This window comes from Panulirus ornatus, chromosome 11 (genome assembly GCF_036320965.1).
Source record: "Panulirus ornatus isolate Po-2019 chromosome 11, ASM3632096v1, whole genome shotgun sequence".
Lineage (NCBI taxonomy): Eukaryota > Metazoa > Arthropoda > Malacostraca > Decapoda > Palinuridae > Panulirus > Panulirus ornatus.
Window position 1 is genome coordinate 57,805,910 of NC_092234.1, and position 17,543 is coordinate 57,823,452.

The 17,543-nt window shown below is 41.6% G+C and overlaps 1 protein-coding gene across 1 annotated transcript in view; it reads right to left on the bottom strand.

Annotated features, from left to right (window-relative positions):
* The window catches only part of Als2 (Amyotrophic lateral sclerosis 2), a 231,493-nt gene that overhangs the window by 95,918 nt on the left and 118,032 nt on the right, over window positions 1–17,543 (bottom strand). Inside the window, exon 10 of the mRNA XM_071666251.1 lies at window positions 2,787–3,125. Coding sequence (XP_071522352.1) covers window positions 2,787–3,125 — 339 coding nt within the window. The remainder of the gene's footprint in view (window positions 1–2,786; window positions 3,126–17,543) is intronic.

Sequence of the window (17,543 nt, forward strand, 5' to 3'; positions counted from 1 at the left end):
CACATTCCCTCTCAACTTTCTTGTTTCACACACTCTTTCAGACTCAGTCACCAACTTCTGCAGTTTCTCACATAAATCTGCCACCAGTGCAGTATCATGAGCACACAACAACTGACTCACTTCCCAGGCCCTCTCATCCCTCACCAACTGCATACTTACCCCTTTCCAGGACTCTCGCATTTACCTCCTTCAACACCCGATCCATTAACAAACTGAACATCCATGGTGACATCAAACACCCCTGCTTTAGACTAACCTTCACATGGAACCATTCACTCTCCTCTCTTCCCACTCATGCATACGGCTTACACCCTTGATAAAAACTTCTCACTACATCTAGCATCTTTCCTCCCACAGTGCATATTCTTAAGACCTTCCACAAAGCATCTCTATCAATCATGTCACATGCCATCTCCAGATCCATAAATATATACAAATCCATCTGATCTAAGTATTTCTCACACATGTTCCTTGAAGCAAACACCTGATCCACACATCCTCTACCACTTCTAAAACCACACTCCTCTTACCCAGTCTGAAGTTCTATACATGTCTTTGCACTCTCAATCAATTTCCTTCCATACAACTTACTGGAAAAACTCAACAAACTTATACCTTGCAGTTTGAATATTCACCTCTCTCCCCATTGCCTTTATACAATGGCACTGTACATACATTCTGCCAATCTTTAGGTACCTTTCCATGATCCATACATACACTGAAAATCCTTGCCAACCAAACAGCAACATAGTCAACCCCTTTCTTAATAAATTCAACTACAGTACCATCCACTCCAGTTGCCTTGATACATTTTATTTCCTACAAGGCTTTCATCACCTTTTCTCTCTTCACAAAACCACTCTCTATGATGCCCTTACTTTGCAAACCACCCTAACCCAAATACTTACATCTGCTACTCTATCATCAAACACATCTACCAGCCCTTAAAATACTCACTCCATCTTACTTCATCACAACCTACAATCACTTCCCCTTTTGCCCTCTTTCCTGATGTTTCTATTTGTTCTCGTCTTTTGCACTTCTTTACCTCCTTCCAAAACAACTTATTCTTTCTAAAATCTACTGATACATGCTCATCCCAACTTTCATTTGCTCTTTTTTTAATCCCTGCACGTTCCCCTTGACCTAAAGCTGCTTTCTCTTATACATCCCCCAATCATTTGCACTCCTTCCTAATAAGCATCATCCAAACACCTCTCTTTTCTCTTTCTCAAGCAGCTTTACTTTCCCATTCCACCACTCACCATCCTTTCTAATCTGACCACCTCCCACCTTTTGCATGCCAAACACATCTCTAGCACATGACAGCTCTCCTTCCTTTAATACCTTCCATTCCTCCCCCACTCCCCTTGCTCCATTTACCCTCACCTGTTGCCATTCCACACTCAATCTCTCCTGCATTTCTTCACACAATTCTCTTTTCCAAACTCACTCACTCTCACCACTCTCTTCTTCCTGACATTGTTTCCTCTTTTTCATAAACCTCTTCAAATTGAATATCCCCCTCTCAGCACATTTACATCCAAAAGTCTTTCAATTAATATGTAATCCAGTAATCACCAATGACCATCAAACCTACTCACACATGTATACTTGCAAAGATCCTTCTTTTTATACCAAGCACTCCTATTCATCAGTCCTTTTTAAGTTGTTCACCATTTTAATTCATAACCCCGAGCACCCAATGCACCCCAATTATACCCTCCACTGCCACATTACTTAGCTTTGCATTTAAATCACCCCTCACTAATACCTGGTCTTCTACATCAAAACTTCTGACACACTCACTCAGTTCCTCCCAAAACACTTGCCATTTGTGATCTTTCTTCTCATGGCCAGATGCATAAGCACAAATCTCTATCACACTCTCTGACAACTTCAGCTTTAGGAGTAATGCTATCCCTTCCTCGGCTCTTGTCCTCTCACCAACCCCTGACTTTACTCCTAAGACATTTCCAAAACATTCGTCCCCTTTACCCTTGAGCTTTGTTCCCTTCACAGCCAGATCATCCAGGTTTCTTTCCTCAATCATACTACCAATCTCTCCTCTCTTTTCATATTGCTTACATCCACACACATTCAGACACCCCAGGCTGAGCCTTTGAATCGGGTGAGCACTCCCTGCTTGGCTCCTTCTCTTCCCTATTTAAGAAATTGGAATACAAGGGGGGTTTAAGCTCCCTGCTCCCCCTCACTTTAGTCGCCTTCTACAACTTGTAGGAAATACGGAGGTAGAATTCTTTCTTTCTTCCCCCTACAAGTATCATTTTGGATACTATGCTCTTGAACTGTCTGCATTTCCCACCCAGAAAGCTTAGATGCGAGGCACGTGTGCCTGTTGTTTCCCATAGTTTCTGTGCATAGATTGGCCACCCCAGACTTAACTATTAAGATATCACCTTCTTTCCTTGAACATCTAAGCTCTGGAACTTTCATCCTCCTTTTGTCTTTCCTTCTTCATATGACCTTTCTTCCTTTAAAAGTCAAATCTACAAATGGCTGCAGAGCCCTGACCAACTTCTACTTTCTTTTTCCCTTATTTTACCTCTTTTACCCAAGCTGGTCTTTGACTACAGCATGTTTTCCCTGAATCATGTCAGTCACTGTAAAAGAAATGTAATACCTTAATCAGATCATTACACTTGAGCATAATTGGAATGATATTTCTATACACATTTTAGTCTAATCAAAGTTTTCAGGATATCATATATCTCTAAGGTTATTAATAATGGGAGTAAGCTTAACAATATATACCACATTCTTACCTGATTTTTTTGTGCTGCATTAGACAACTGCCTCCAGTGAGCATGAGCGATCTTGATCTTGTCTAACATGAAAGGAGAGTAATAAGTCTCACAGTCATTTTTCATGGCTATGAGAAACTCAACATATTCCTGTATGTGGTGTAATGGTCGCAGGATAAGGTGAGCAAAGAGATCGCTATTGGTTTTCCTCTTATCTTCAGGAACAAGTGGGGATAAAATGGACTGGCACTTATCCATGACTACATTGGCCTCTCTACTGGACAATGTGAGTCCACTAATGGCCACTGCATCACACACTAAGTTTGCATATTTTTGAAAAATTGACTTGTGTTCTTCTACCTGTCAAAGTAATTATCAAAGAAGCAAAATTCATTAGTTTCTTTTAATTATGCTATACAATTAATAAGGCTAAAGTACCAAAACATTTGAGATATGTAGTGATTCTTCAATATTACTAAGAGTCTTACAAATGATACAGAAAACAACCATTTGGATTTCTAATATCATTTTCAAATATAGATATATGAAAAAATCCAAAAAATAACTCTGCATTTGGAAAGAAGGAAAAAAAACATTTCACAACAGTATAAATTCTTAGAGTGTAATCACTGTGAAAATTGAGAGTATTTGAAATTCAAATATCTTTGAAACTGAAGAAAGTAAGAGCATGAAACTCTTGATTATGCTAGAAACTGTATCATAAAAATTTGGTCTAGTGCAGACATATGAGGGAGGAGTTATACAAAGGATGTAACTATCTGAGGAAAAGGAGTGGTTGCATTTTCTGGAAAAAGATGAAATAATTAATTCTGCACTGTTATGATTGGTATGGTAAATCTGATTTCTTTTTATTTGTGGAATACACATTCATAATGCTGATTATACTAGGATATAGTGGTAAGAGCACACACAAAAAAGGTATCATTTCTGTCCCAGTCAATAAAAATCCATGAAAATTTTACATTCTCTGCATGTAAGGTAAATAGTGGTAGGAATAACAAGAAACAGTATGGTGCTGGGTAGAATGGTGCTGAGAGAAACAGAAACTGTCTGAACCCATCTAAAGAGTGAACTAAATATTATTCATTTATCTATTTATTTTGCTTTGTCGCTGTCTCCCGCGTTAGCGAGGTAGCGCAAGGAAACAGACGAAAGATTGGCCCAACCCACCCACATACACATGTATATACATACACGTCCACACATGCAAATATACATACCTATACATCTCAATGTACACATATATATACACACACAGACATATACATATATACACATGTACATAATTCATATTGTCTGCCTTTATTTATTCCCATCGCCACCTCGCCACACATGGATAACAACCCCCTTCCCCCTCATATGTGCGAGGTAGCGCTAGGAAAAGACAACAAAGGCCCCATTCGTTCACACTCAGTCTCTAGCTGTCATGTAATAATGCAATTATCATTAAATATCATAATCATCTTTTGCTGATATAAATCTACTCACAAGTACATATGATAAAATGAATGTACAAATTTCATAATGTAGCTATAGTCAAGATACTTTCAGAAATATGTACTGACATCAATGCATCCAAAGGTGCAAATGAAGGAATGTCTGATTATCATGTGGTACACAGTAGAATTAGACTACCTTTAACATCTTTAATATGCTATGGGGTTGTACATCACGACAGAACGGTAAAAATAAGAAACCGCAAGCTAAGAAACATTGAAAATAACACACACAAGGAAATGGTATGGGTGAAGTTTTGACTTCTTAAATCTCAGTCTTCTTTTAATCATAATTATTGTGTCCGTGCTACTAATGTCTGGTCATCATCCTTGAAAGATTTTAGGGAATCTATTTAGTTGCCCTTGAAATATCCAAAATTTTGACATTGTGTGGTATTGGTGTCTCACCTCTAAGCTACCCTCTTTTAGCTTCCCTTCCTAATACCTAGCTTCATCTTTGGCTGATAATTTTCCATGGCAGCTGATGGATAAGTCTCTCTCTCTTTTTCCATCAACAGCAGTGTCCCTCAAGGTTCCTTCCTATTTCCTTCACTTTCTCTCATTTGTATCAATGATCAGCTTTCTTCTACAAATGACTAAATGCATTCATATGCTGACAACTCAACACTGCATTCCTCTATATACTTCAAATATGTTTCCTCCCTCCCTTGATGTGCATCTCGACACAACTCCCTCAATAAACTCAAACCTACCTATAATGCACAAGGTTACTTAAAGTGAAATATGAATAGGAGAATAATGTTTGGAAAGTAAAAAAAAAAGAGAAAAAAAAATCAAATTGCAGTAAAATCTCTGGTATCTGTAATTCGAGACAACAAAATATTCAAAATAAAGTATGTTTTTCAATTTTGGTTTGCAAGGATCAATCAACAAGAAAAAAATTGAAAATAAAGAAGATTAAGAATATGAACCTACGCAAAAAAAATTTATTATATTATCAAAGAAGAGACCACTTCACAACAAGGTCAGCCATGGTTGGCCATTGTAACACTGAGTTCATTCCCCTAACTTTATGCTTATGGTTCAAGTAATTTCCTGCTAATTGTAACAGAACATTATATAAAACAATTATCAAGACTAGGAATCTAAGAAAAATAGAGAATATTATTGTGCAAACTGAAGCAGCAATTGTTTACTCACGAAATTTTGTTCAACCGTGGTTAGCAGTTGCAATAGTGTGGGCACTCAGCTAATATAATGACTCACTTTTATATATTCATTTATGTACACCTTACAGTTATGGTTCATGTAATTTACAGCAAAGCCTAATAAAGAAATATTTTAGATGAAGAAACTAGGCAATAAAAGGACTCTTACTGAATGATTGACTTTAGTTCTGTATCTTTCAGCTAGCCATGGAGTCTCTATCAGGCACATTATATTTGCAGGGTCAACATCCTTGTTCAGTTGAACACACTAATTATGCCTGCGATCTTCCTTATTTTGACAATTTATGACATTCTGAGCCCTCATTATGGATTCCAAGAGATCTCTCCCTCATAACAAGTCCTAGCAAATGCAAGCATGATCCACTAACCATCCTCTAGAAAGTATCAATTATAGAGAAGCTTGATAAAGGGGCTTCAGTGACAAAAATGTCCTGAATATGGTGATGGTAAATACACCATCTATGACTTAAAGAAGAATCTGAAGAAACTGTTAAAATTCTAAGCTGAAAGTGATTCCAATCTAGCAATTAAGTTATTGTACCACATCAGTATCTCAACAGAAAATTGATACTGTACTATACTGTAGTAGAGAGGAAAACTGTCCTAAACTCACCATATGCAGATACCATACTATGCTTCTCAGTGTCTCAGGATCACTAACTATAAAGCTCTCATTCCTGCATCTACCATCTGCCTATCAATGCACTCCACCTAGCTAAATTATCAGTGTATGGATTAACAATCTAATGGTTAATGTTTTATTTTATGGTTGTATATTATCTCTAATGTTATATGGTTGTGAGGCATGGGCTATAGATAGGGTTGTACAAAGGAGGGTGGATGTGTTGGAAATGAGATGTTTGGGGACAATATGTGGTGTGAGGTGGTTTCATCAAGTAAGTAATGAAAGGGTAAGAGAGATGTGTGGAAATAAAAAGAGTGTGGTTGAAAGAGCGGAAGGAGGTGTGTCGAAATGGTTTGGATATATGGAGAGAATGAGGAAAGATTGACAAGCAGATATATGTGTCAGAGGTGGAGGAAACAAAGCGAAGCATAAGACCAAACTGGCAGTGGAAGGATGGAGTGAAAAAGATTTTGAGCAATCGGGGCCTGAACATACAGGAGGGTGAGAGGCATGCAAGGGATAGAGTGAACTGGAACAATGTGGTATACCAGGATCAACGTGCTGTCAATGGACTGAGCTAGGGCATGTGAAGCATCTGGGGTAAACCTTGGAAAGGTCTGTGGGGCCTGGATGTGGATAGGGAGCTGTGATTTTGGTGCATTACACATGACAGCTAAAGACTAAATGTGAACGAATGTGGCCTTTTTTCTGTTTTCCTGGTGCTGCCTCAATGAAGCTGGGGGCAGCGATGCTGTTTCCTGTGGGGCGGGGTAGCGACAAGAATGGATGAAGGCAAGCAAGTATGAATATGTACATGTCTATATATTGGAAAGGATCACAATTTTGCACGTGATCAAGATATTCCTATGAGTCCACGGGGAAAATGAAACACGAAAAGTTTCTAAGTGCACTTTCGTGTAATAATCACATCATCAGGGGAGACACAAGAGAGAAATATAACAGTCAGTTGATATACATCAAAGAGACGAAGCTAGGATGCCATTTACCAACTGACTGTTATATTTCTCTCTTGTGTTTCCCCTGATGATGTGATTATTACACAAAAGTGCACTTGGGAAAAATTCGAGTTTCATTTTCCCCGTGGACTCATAGGAATGTCTATATATGTATATGTCTGTGTATGTGTATGTATATGTATGTTTATGTTGATGTGTATATGTGCATATATGGGCATTTATGTATGTGTATATATATATATATATATATATATATATATATATATATATATATATATATATATATATATATATATATATATATATATATATTTTTTTTTTACCTGTCATACTTGCTTTAGCATGTCATATCAGGAACAAAGGAATATGGCCTCATACACCCAGTCTACATTTGTCCTGAAATTAGTAACTAAAACCAGAGACTCCTATCCAAAGACAAACTCCACAGACTAAGCTATGGTTTATCTTAGCCGCTTCATATGCCCCAGTTCAGCTCATTGTTAATATGTTGACCCATGTATACCAAATGGCTCCAACTTATTCTGTTTGATGCATGCTTCTTATCCTTCTGAAAGTGTGGGACCCTGTTTCCCCAAAACCTCTTTCACTCCAATCTTGCATCTTATATGCAGTGTTCCCCTACATCTAGCACCTTCTACTTCTGACATAAAGATTAAGTACTCTTTTTCAGTCTTTCCATGCGGCTGAACCATTCTAGCATGCCCTTTTCAACTCTCTTGATCATAGTACATTTACTGCCACACCTTTCTCTGACAGTTTCATTTTGAATATGATCAACCCAGCTTGTCACATATTGTCCTGAAGCATTTCATTACCAGCATCCCAACTCTTTTCCTTTCTTTTATATTCAAGGCCCAAGACTCACGTCCATACAACACCGTCGGGACTTTGGACTTTACTATCATGCATAACCATCTTTTCCCCAACTGATGTGGATCTTCCATACACTCCTTAACTCACCCAAGACCATAGCTCCTCTCTTATTTTGTGACTAAATTCAGTCACTATGTTTCTGTTCACTACCATATCCACTGTAAGGTATCAAGAGCACCCTTACTCCTCTCCATTTAAACTTACGCTTGATTCATCCTCGTATCTCTCTCTCTCTGCTGGAAATCATGACCATACTTTTATTTACATTAACTTAAAATTTTTCATTTCTAAACTCCCCCAAACTTAGTCATGAGCTTCTTAAGTTTCTCTTTAGAGTTTGCCATCAGAGACCTTGTTGTCTGCAAACAGAAAATGATTCACCTATGTCCCATCCCTACTACCCCATCCATGAACAGATTACACAGCATTGGTGATTTCACAAATCCATGACAAAGACTCCACCAGGAACTACCCACCATCCCATTTGATGCACATGCATGTCCTACTCTCATGGTAAAATCCCTCTGCATTTTGTAAATTTACATTTACTCTGTGTATCTGAAGCAGCTTCCATAATGTATCGCGATCATCCCTATCGTGTTTTTCCAGATCCGTAATGCCATGTGCAAGTCACTCTTTCTTCAAGTATTTGTCACATACACACACCTACCTCTCCTTAAACCATATTGCTCCTCCTTAATCAGCTGCACTGTTCAGAACATCACCCCTTCCACTACCACTCTCCTGTATGCTTTGCCAGGTATATTCAACAAACTTGTGCTTCTGTAATTTGGACTTTCATTGTTTTCTCCCATGACTTTGTACAAGGCATTGTACATGCACTCTGTCAGTTCTTAAAGCACCTCACCTTTTGCCATATATATATATATATATATATATATATATATATATATATATATATATATATATATATATATATTTTTTTTTTTTTTTTTTATACTTTGTCGCTGTCTCCCGCGTTTGCGAGGTAGCGCAAGGAAACAGACGAAAGAAATGGCCCAACCCCCCCCCCCATACACATGTACATACACACGTCCACACACGCAAATATACATACCTACACAGCTTTCCATGGTTTACCCCAGACGCTTCACATGCCTTGATTCAATCCACTGACAGCACGTCAACCCCTGTACACCACATCGCTCCAATTCACTCTACTCCTTGCCCTCCTTTCACCCTCCTGCATGTTCAGGCCCCGATCACACAAAATCTTTTTCACTCCATCTTTCCACCTCCAATTTGGTCTCCCTCTTCTCCTCGTTCCCTCCACCTCCGACACATATATCCTCTTGGTCAATCTTTCCTCACTCATTCTCTCCATGTGCCCAAACCATTTCAAAACACCCTCTTCTGCTCTCTCAACCAAGCTCTTTTTATTTCCACACATCTCTCTTACCCTTACGTTACTTACTCGATCAAACCACCTCACACCACACATTGTCCTCAAACATCTCATTTCCAGCACATCCATCCTCCTGCGCACAACTCTATCCATAGCCCACGCCTCGCAACCATACAACATTGTTGGAACCACTATTCCTTCAAACATACCCATTTTTGCTTTCCGAGATAATGTTCTCGACTTCCACACATTTTTCAAGGCTCCCAAAATTTTCGCCCCCTCCCCCACCCTATGATCCACTTCCGCTTCCATGGTTCCATCCGCTGACAGATCCACTCCCAGATATCTAAAACACTTCACTTCCTCCAGTTTTTCTCCATTCAAACTCACCTCCCAATTGACTTGACCCTCAACCCTACTGTACCTAATAACCTTGCTCTTATTCACATTTACTCTTAACTTTCTTCTTCCACACACTTTACCAAACTCAGTCACCAGCTTCTGCAGTTTCTCACATGAATCAGCCACCAGCGCTGTATCATCAGCGAACAACAACTGACTCACTTCCCAAGCTCTCTCATCTCTCTTTGTCGCTGTCTCCCGCGTTTGCGAGGTAGCACAAGGAAACAGACGAAAGAAATGGCCCAACCCCCCCCATGCACATGTATATACACACGTCCACACACGCAAATATACATACCTACACAGCTTTCCATGGTTTACCCCAGACGCTTCACATGCCTTGATTCAATCCACTGACAGCACGTCAACCCCGGTATACCACATCGCTCCAATTCACTCTATTCCTTGCCCTCCTTTCACCCTCCTGCATGTTCAGGCCCCGATCACACAAAATCTTTTTCACTCCATCTTTCCACCTCCAATTTGGTCTCCCTCTTCTCCTCGTTCCCTCCACCTCCGACACATATATCCTCTTGGTCAATCTTTCCTCACTCATTCTCTCCATGTGACCAAACCATTTCAAAACACCATCTTCTGCTCTCTCAACCACGCTCTTTTTATTTCCACACATCTCTCTTACCCTTACGTTACTTACTCGATCAAACCACCTCACACCACACATTGTCCTCAAACATCTCATTTCCAGCACATCCATCCTCCTGCGCACAACTCTATCCATAGCCCACGCCTCGCAACCATACAACATTGTTGGAACCACTATTCCTTCAAACATACCCATTTTTGCTTTCCGAGATAATGTTCTCGACTTCCACACATTCTTCAAGGCTCCCAGGATTTTCGCCCCCTCCCCCACCCTATGATCCAATTCCACTTCCATGGTTCCATCCGCTGCCAGATCCACTCCCAGATATCTAAAACACTTCACTTCCTCCAGTTTTTCTCCATTCAAACTCACCTCCCAATTGAATTGACCCTCAACCCTACTGTACCTAATAACCTTGCTCCTATTCACATTTACTCTTAACTTTCTTCTTTCACACACTTTACCAAACTCAGTCACCAGCTTCTGCAGTTTCTCACATGAATCAGCCACCAGCGCTGTATCATCAGCGAACAACAACTGACTCACTTCCCAAGCTCTCTCATCCCCAACAGACTTCATGCTTGCCCCTCTTTCCAAAACTCTTGCATTCACCTCCCTAACAACCCCATCCATAAACAAATTAAACAACCATGGAGACATCACACACCCCTGCTGCAAACCTACATTCCCTGAGAACCAATCACTTTCCACTCTTCCTACACGTACACATGCCTTACATCCTCGATAAAAACTTTTCACTGCTTCTAACAACTTGTCTCCCACACCATATATTCTTAATACCTTCCACAGAGCATCTCTATCAACTCCATCATATGCCTTCTCCAGATCCATAAATGCTACATACAAATCCATTTGCTTTTCTAAGGGTTAGGGAAAGATTTGGTAAACAGAGAAGAGGTACTAAAAGCTTTGCGGAAGATGAAAGCCGGCAAGGCAGCAGGTTTGCATGGTATTGCAGTGGAATCTATTAAAAAATGGGGTGACTGTATTATTGACTGGTTGGTAAGGTTATTTAATGTATGTATGACTCATCGTGAGGTGCCTGAGGATTGGCGGAATGCGTGCATAGTGCCACTGTACAAAGGCAAAGGGGATAAGAGTGAGTGCTCAAATTACAGAGGTATAAGTTTGTTGAGTATTCCTGGTAAATTATATGGGAGGGTATTGATTGAGAGGGTGAAGGCATGTACAGAGTATCAGATTGGGGAAGAGCAGTGTGGTTTCAGAAGTGGTAGAGGATGTGTGGATCAGGTGTTTGCTTTGAAGAATGTTTGTGAGAAATACTTAGAAAAGCAAATGGATTTGTATGTAGCATTTATGGATCTGGAGAAGGCATATGATAGAGTTGATAGAGATGCTCTGTGGAAGGTATTAAGAATATATGGTTTGGGAGGAAAGTTGTTAGAAGCAGTGAAAAGTTTTTATCGAGGATGTAAGGCATGTGTACGTGTAGGAAGAGAGGAAAGTGATTGGTTCTCAGTGAATGTAGGTTTGCGGCAGGGGTGTGTGATGTCTCCATGGTTGTTTAATTTGTTTATGGATGGGGTTGTTAGGGAGGTAAATGCAAGAGTTTTGGAAAGAGGGGCAAGTATGAAGTCTGTTGGGGATGAGAGAGCTTGGGAAGTGAGTCAGTTGTTGTTTGCTGATGATACAGCGCTGGTGGCTGATTCATGTGAGAAACTGTAGAAGCTGGTGACTGAGTTTGGTAAAGTGTGTGAAAGAAGAAAGTTAAGAGTAAATGTGAATAGGAGCAAGGTTATTAGGTACAGTAGGGTTGAGGGTCAAGTCAATTGGGAGGTGAGTTTGAATGGAGAAAAACTGGAGGAAGTAAAGTGTTTTAGATATCTGGGAGTGGATCTGGCAGCGGATGGAACCATGGAAGCGGAAGTGGATCATAGGGTGGGGGAGGGGGCGAAAATCCTGGGAGCCTTGAAGAATGTGTGGAAGTCGAGAATATTATCTCAGAAAGCAAAAATGGGTATGTTTGAAGGAATAGTGGTTCCAACAATGTTGTATGGTTGCGAGGCGTGGACTATGGATAGAGTTGTGCGCAGGAGGATGGATGTGCTGGAAATGAGATGTTTGAGGACAATGTGTGGTGTGAGGTGGTTTGATCGAGTAAGTAACGTAAGGGTAAGAGAGATGTGTGGAAATAAAAAGAGCGTGGTTGAGAGAGCAGAAGAGGGTGTTTTGAAATGGTTTGGTCACATGGAGAGAATGAGTGAGGAAAGATTGACCAAGAGGATATATGTGTCGGAGGTGGAGGGAACGAAGAGAAGAGGGAGACCAAATTGGAGGTGGAAAGATGGAGTGAAAAAGATTTTGTGTGATCGGGGCCTGAACATGCAGGAGGGTGAAAGGAGGGCAAAGAATAGAGTGATGTGGTATACCCGGGTTGACGTGCTGTCAGTGGGTTGAATCAAGGCATGTGTATGGGGGTGGGTTGGGCCATTTCTTTCGTCTGTTTCCTTGCGCTACCTCGCAAACGCGGGAGACAGCGACAAAGCAAAAAAAAAAAAAAATATATATATATATATATATATATATATTTTTTTTTTTCTTTTTTTTTTAATACTTTGTCGCTGTCTCCCGCGTCTGCGAGGTAGCGCAAGGAAACAGACGAAAGAAATGGCCCAACCCCCCCCATACACATGTATATACATACGTCCACACACGCAAACATACATACCCACACAGCTTTCCATTCCTTGACTCAATCCACCGACAGCACGTCAACCCCGGCACACCACATCGCTCCAATTCACTCTATTCCCCGCCCTCCCCCCACCCTCCTGCATGGTCAGGCCCCGATCACACAAAATCCCCCTCACTCCATCTTTCCACCTCCAATTTGGTCTCCCCCCTCTCCTTGTTCCCTCCACCTCCGACACACACATCCTCTTGGTCAATCTTTCCCCACTCATCCTCTCCATGTGCCCAAACCACTTCAAAACACCCTCCTCTGCTCTCTCAACCACGCTCTTTCCACTTCCACACATCTCTCCCACCCTCACGCCACTCACTCGATCAAACCACCTCACACCACACATTGTCCTCAAACATCTCACCTCCAGCACATCCATCCTCCTGCGCACAACTCTATCCACAGCCCACGCCTCGCAACCACACAACATTGCTGGAACCACCATTCCCCCAAACACACCCATTCCTGCTCTCCGAGATAATGTTCTCGACCTCCACACACTCCCCAAGGCCCCCAGAACTTTCGCCCCCTCCCCCACCACACGACCCACCCCCGCTTCCATGGTTCCATCCGCCGCCAGATCCACTCCCAGACATCCAAAACACTTCACCTCCTCCAGCCTTTCTCCACTCAAACTCACCTCCCAATTGACTTGACCCTCAACCCTACTGCACCTAATAACCTTGCTCTTATTCACACCCACTCTCAACCCTCTTCTTCCACACACCCCACCAAACTCAGTCACCAGCCTCTGCAGCCTCACACATGAATCAGCCACCAGCGCTGTATCATCAGCGAACAACAACTGACCCACCTCCCAAGCTCTCTCATCCCCAACAGACTTCATACTTGCCCCTCTTTCCAAAACTCTTGCATTTACCTCCCTAACAACCCCATCCATAAACAAATCAAACAACCATGGAGACATCACACACCCCTGCCGCAAACCTACATTCACCGAGAACCAATCACTCACCCCTCCCCCCACACGCACACATGCCCCACATCCTCGATAAAAACTTCTCACTGCTCCCAACAACTTGCCTCCCACACCATATATTCTTAATACCTTCCACAGAGCACCTCTATCAACTCCATCACATGCCCTCTCCAGATCCATAAATGCTACATACAAATCCATTTGCTTTTCTAAGTATTTCTCACATACATTCTTCAAAGCAAACACCTGATCCACACATCCTCTACCACTTCTGAAACCACACTGCTCTTCCCCAATCTGATGCTCTGTACATGCCTTCACCCTCTCAATCAATACCCTCCCATATAATTTACCAGGAATACTCAACAAACTTATACCTCTGTAATTTGAGCACTCACTCTTATCCCCTTTGCCTTTGTACAATGGCACTATGCACGCATTCCGCCAATCCTCAGGCACCTCACCATGAGTCATACATACATTAAATAACCTTACCAACCAGTCAACAATACAGTCACCCCCTTTTTTAATAAATTCCACTGCAATACCATGCAAACCTGCTGCCTTGCCGGCTTTCATCTTCCACAAAGCTTTCACTACCTCTTCTCTGTTTACCAAATCATTTTCCCTAACCCTCTCACTTTGCACACCACCTCGACCAAAACACCCTATATCTGCCACTCTATCATCAAACACATTAAACAAACCTTCAAAATACTCACTCCATCTCCTTCTCACATCACCACTACTTGTTATCACCTCCCCATTTGCGCCCCTCACCGAAGTTCCCATATATATATATACGTATGTAAGTAGGAGAGATGGCCAGAGAGCGTTATTGGATTACGTGTTAATTGACAGGCGCGCGAAAGAGAGATTTTTGGATGTTAATGTGCTGAGAGGTGCAACTGGAGGGATGTCTGATCATTATCTTGTGGAGGCTAAGGTGAGGATTTGTATGGGTTTTCAGAAAAGAAGAGTGAATGTTGGGGTGAAGAGGGTGGTGAGAGTAAGTGAGCTTGGGAAGGAGACTTGTGTGAGGAAGTACCAGGAGAGACTGAGTACAGAATGGAAAAAGGTGAGAACAATGGAAGTAAGGGGAGTGGGGGAGTAATGGGATGTATTTAGGGAATCAGTGATGGATTGCGCAAAAGATGCTTGTGGCATGAGAAGAGTGGGAGGTGGGTTGATTAGAAAGGGTAGTGAGTGGTGGGATGAAGAAGTAAGAGCATTAGTGAAAGAGAAGAGAGAGGCATTTGGACAATTTTTGCAGGGAAAAAATGAAATTGAGTGGGAGATGTATAAAAGAAAGAAACAGGAGGTCAAGAGAAAGGTGCTAGAGGTGAAAAAAAGGGCAAATGAGAGTTGGGGTGAGAGAGTATCATTAAATTTTAGGGAGAATAAAAAGATGTTCTGGAAGGAGGTAAATAAAGTGCGTAAGACAAGGGAGCAAATGGGAACTTCAGTGAAGGGCGCAAATGGGGAGGTGATAACAAGTAGTGGTGATGTGAGAAGGAGATGGAGTGAGTATTTTGAAGGTTTGTTGAATGTGTTTGATGATAGAGTGGCAGATATAGGGTGTTTTGGTCGAGGTGGTGTGCAAAGTGAGAGGGTTAGGGAAAATGATTTGGTAAACAGAGAAGAGGTAGTAAAAGCTTTGCGGAAGATGAAAGCCAGCAAGGCAGCAGGTTTGGATGGTATTGCAGTGGAATTTATCAAAAAAGGGGGTGACTGTATTGTTGACTGGTTGGTAAGGTTATTTAATGTATGTATGACTCATGGTGAGGTGCCTGAGGATTGGCGGAATGCGTGCATAGTGCCATTGTACAAAGGCAAAGGGGATAAGAGTGAGTGCTCCAATTACAGAGGTATAAGTCTGTTGAGTATTCCTGGTAAATTATATGGGAGGATATTGATTGAGAGGGTGAAGGCATGTACAGAGCATCAGATTGGGGAAGAGCAGTGTGGTTTCAGAAGTGGTAGAGGATGTGTGGATCATGTGTTTGCTTTGAAGAATGTATGTGAGAAATACTTAGAAAAGCAAATGGATTTGTATGTAGCATTTATGGATCTGGAGAAGGCATATGATAGAGTTGATAGAGATGCTCTGTGGAAGGTATTAAGAATATATGGTGTGGGAGGAAAGTTGTTAGAAGCAGTGAAAAGTTTTTATCGAGGATGTAAGGCATGTGTACGTGTAGGAAGAGAGGAAAGTGATTGGTTCTCAGTGAATGTAGGTTTGCGGCAGGGGTGTGTGATGTCTCCATGGCTGTTTAATTTGTTTATGGATGGGGTTGTTAGGGAGGTGAATGCAAGAGTTTTGGAAAGAGGGGCAAGTATGAAGTCTGTTGGGGATGAGAGAGCTTGGGAAGTGAGTCAGTTGTTGTTCGCTGATGATACAGCGCTGGTGGCTGATTCATGTGAGAAACTGCAGAAGCTGGTGACTGAGTTTGGTAAAGTGTGTGAAGAAGAAAGTTAAGAGTAAATGTGAATAAGAGCAAGGTTATTAGGTACAGTAGGGTTGAGGGTCAAGTCAATTGGGAGGTGAGTTTGAATGGAGAAAAACTGGAGGAAGTGAAGTGTTTTAGATATCTGGGAGTGGATCTGGCAGCGGATGGAACCATGGAAGCGAAGTGGATCATAGGGTGGGGGAGGGGGAGAAAATTCTGGGAGCCTTGAAGAATGTGTGGAAGTCGAGAACATTATCTCGGAAAGCAAAAATGGGTATGTTTGAAGGAATAGTGGTTCCAACAATGTTGTATGGTTGCGAGGCGTGGGCTATGGATAGAGTTGTGCGCAGGAGGATGGATGTGCTGGAAATGAGATGTTTGAGGACAATGTGTGGTGTGAGGTGGTTTGATCGAGTAAGTAACGTAAGGGTAAGAGAGATGTGTGGAAATAAAAAGAGCGTGGTTGAGAGAGCAGAAGAGGGTGTTTTGAAGTGGTTCGGGCACATGGAGAGAATGAGTGAGGAAAGATTGACCAAGAGAATATATGTGTCAGAGGTGGAGGGAACGAGGAGAAGAGGGAGACCAAATTGGAGGTGGAGAGATGGAGTGAAAAAGATTTTGTGTGATCGGGGCCTGAACATGCAGGAGGGTGAAAGGAGGGCAAGGAATAGAGTGAATTGGAGCGATGTGGTATACCGGGGTTGACGTGCTGTCAGTGGATTGAAGCAAGGCATGTGAAGCGTCTGGGGTAAACCATGGAAAGCTGTGTAGGTATGTATATTTGCGTGTGTGGACGTATGTATATACATGTGTATGGGGGGGGGTTGGGCCATTTCTTTCGTCTGTTTCCTTGCGCTACCTCGCAAACGCGGGAGACAGCGACAAAGTATAATAAAAAAAAAAAAAAAAATGACTCATGGTGAGGTGCCTGAGGATTGGCGGAATGCGTGCATAGTGCCATTGTACAAAGGCAAAGGGGATAAGAGTGAGTGCTCAAATTACAGAGGTATAAGTTTGTTGAGTATTCCTGGTAAATTATATGGGAGGGTATTGATTGAGAGGGTGAAGGCATGTACACAGCATCAGAT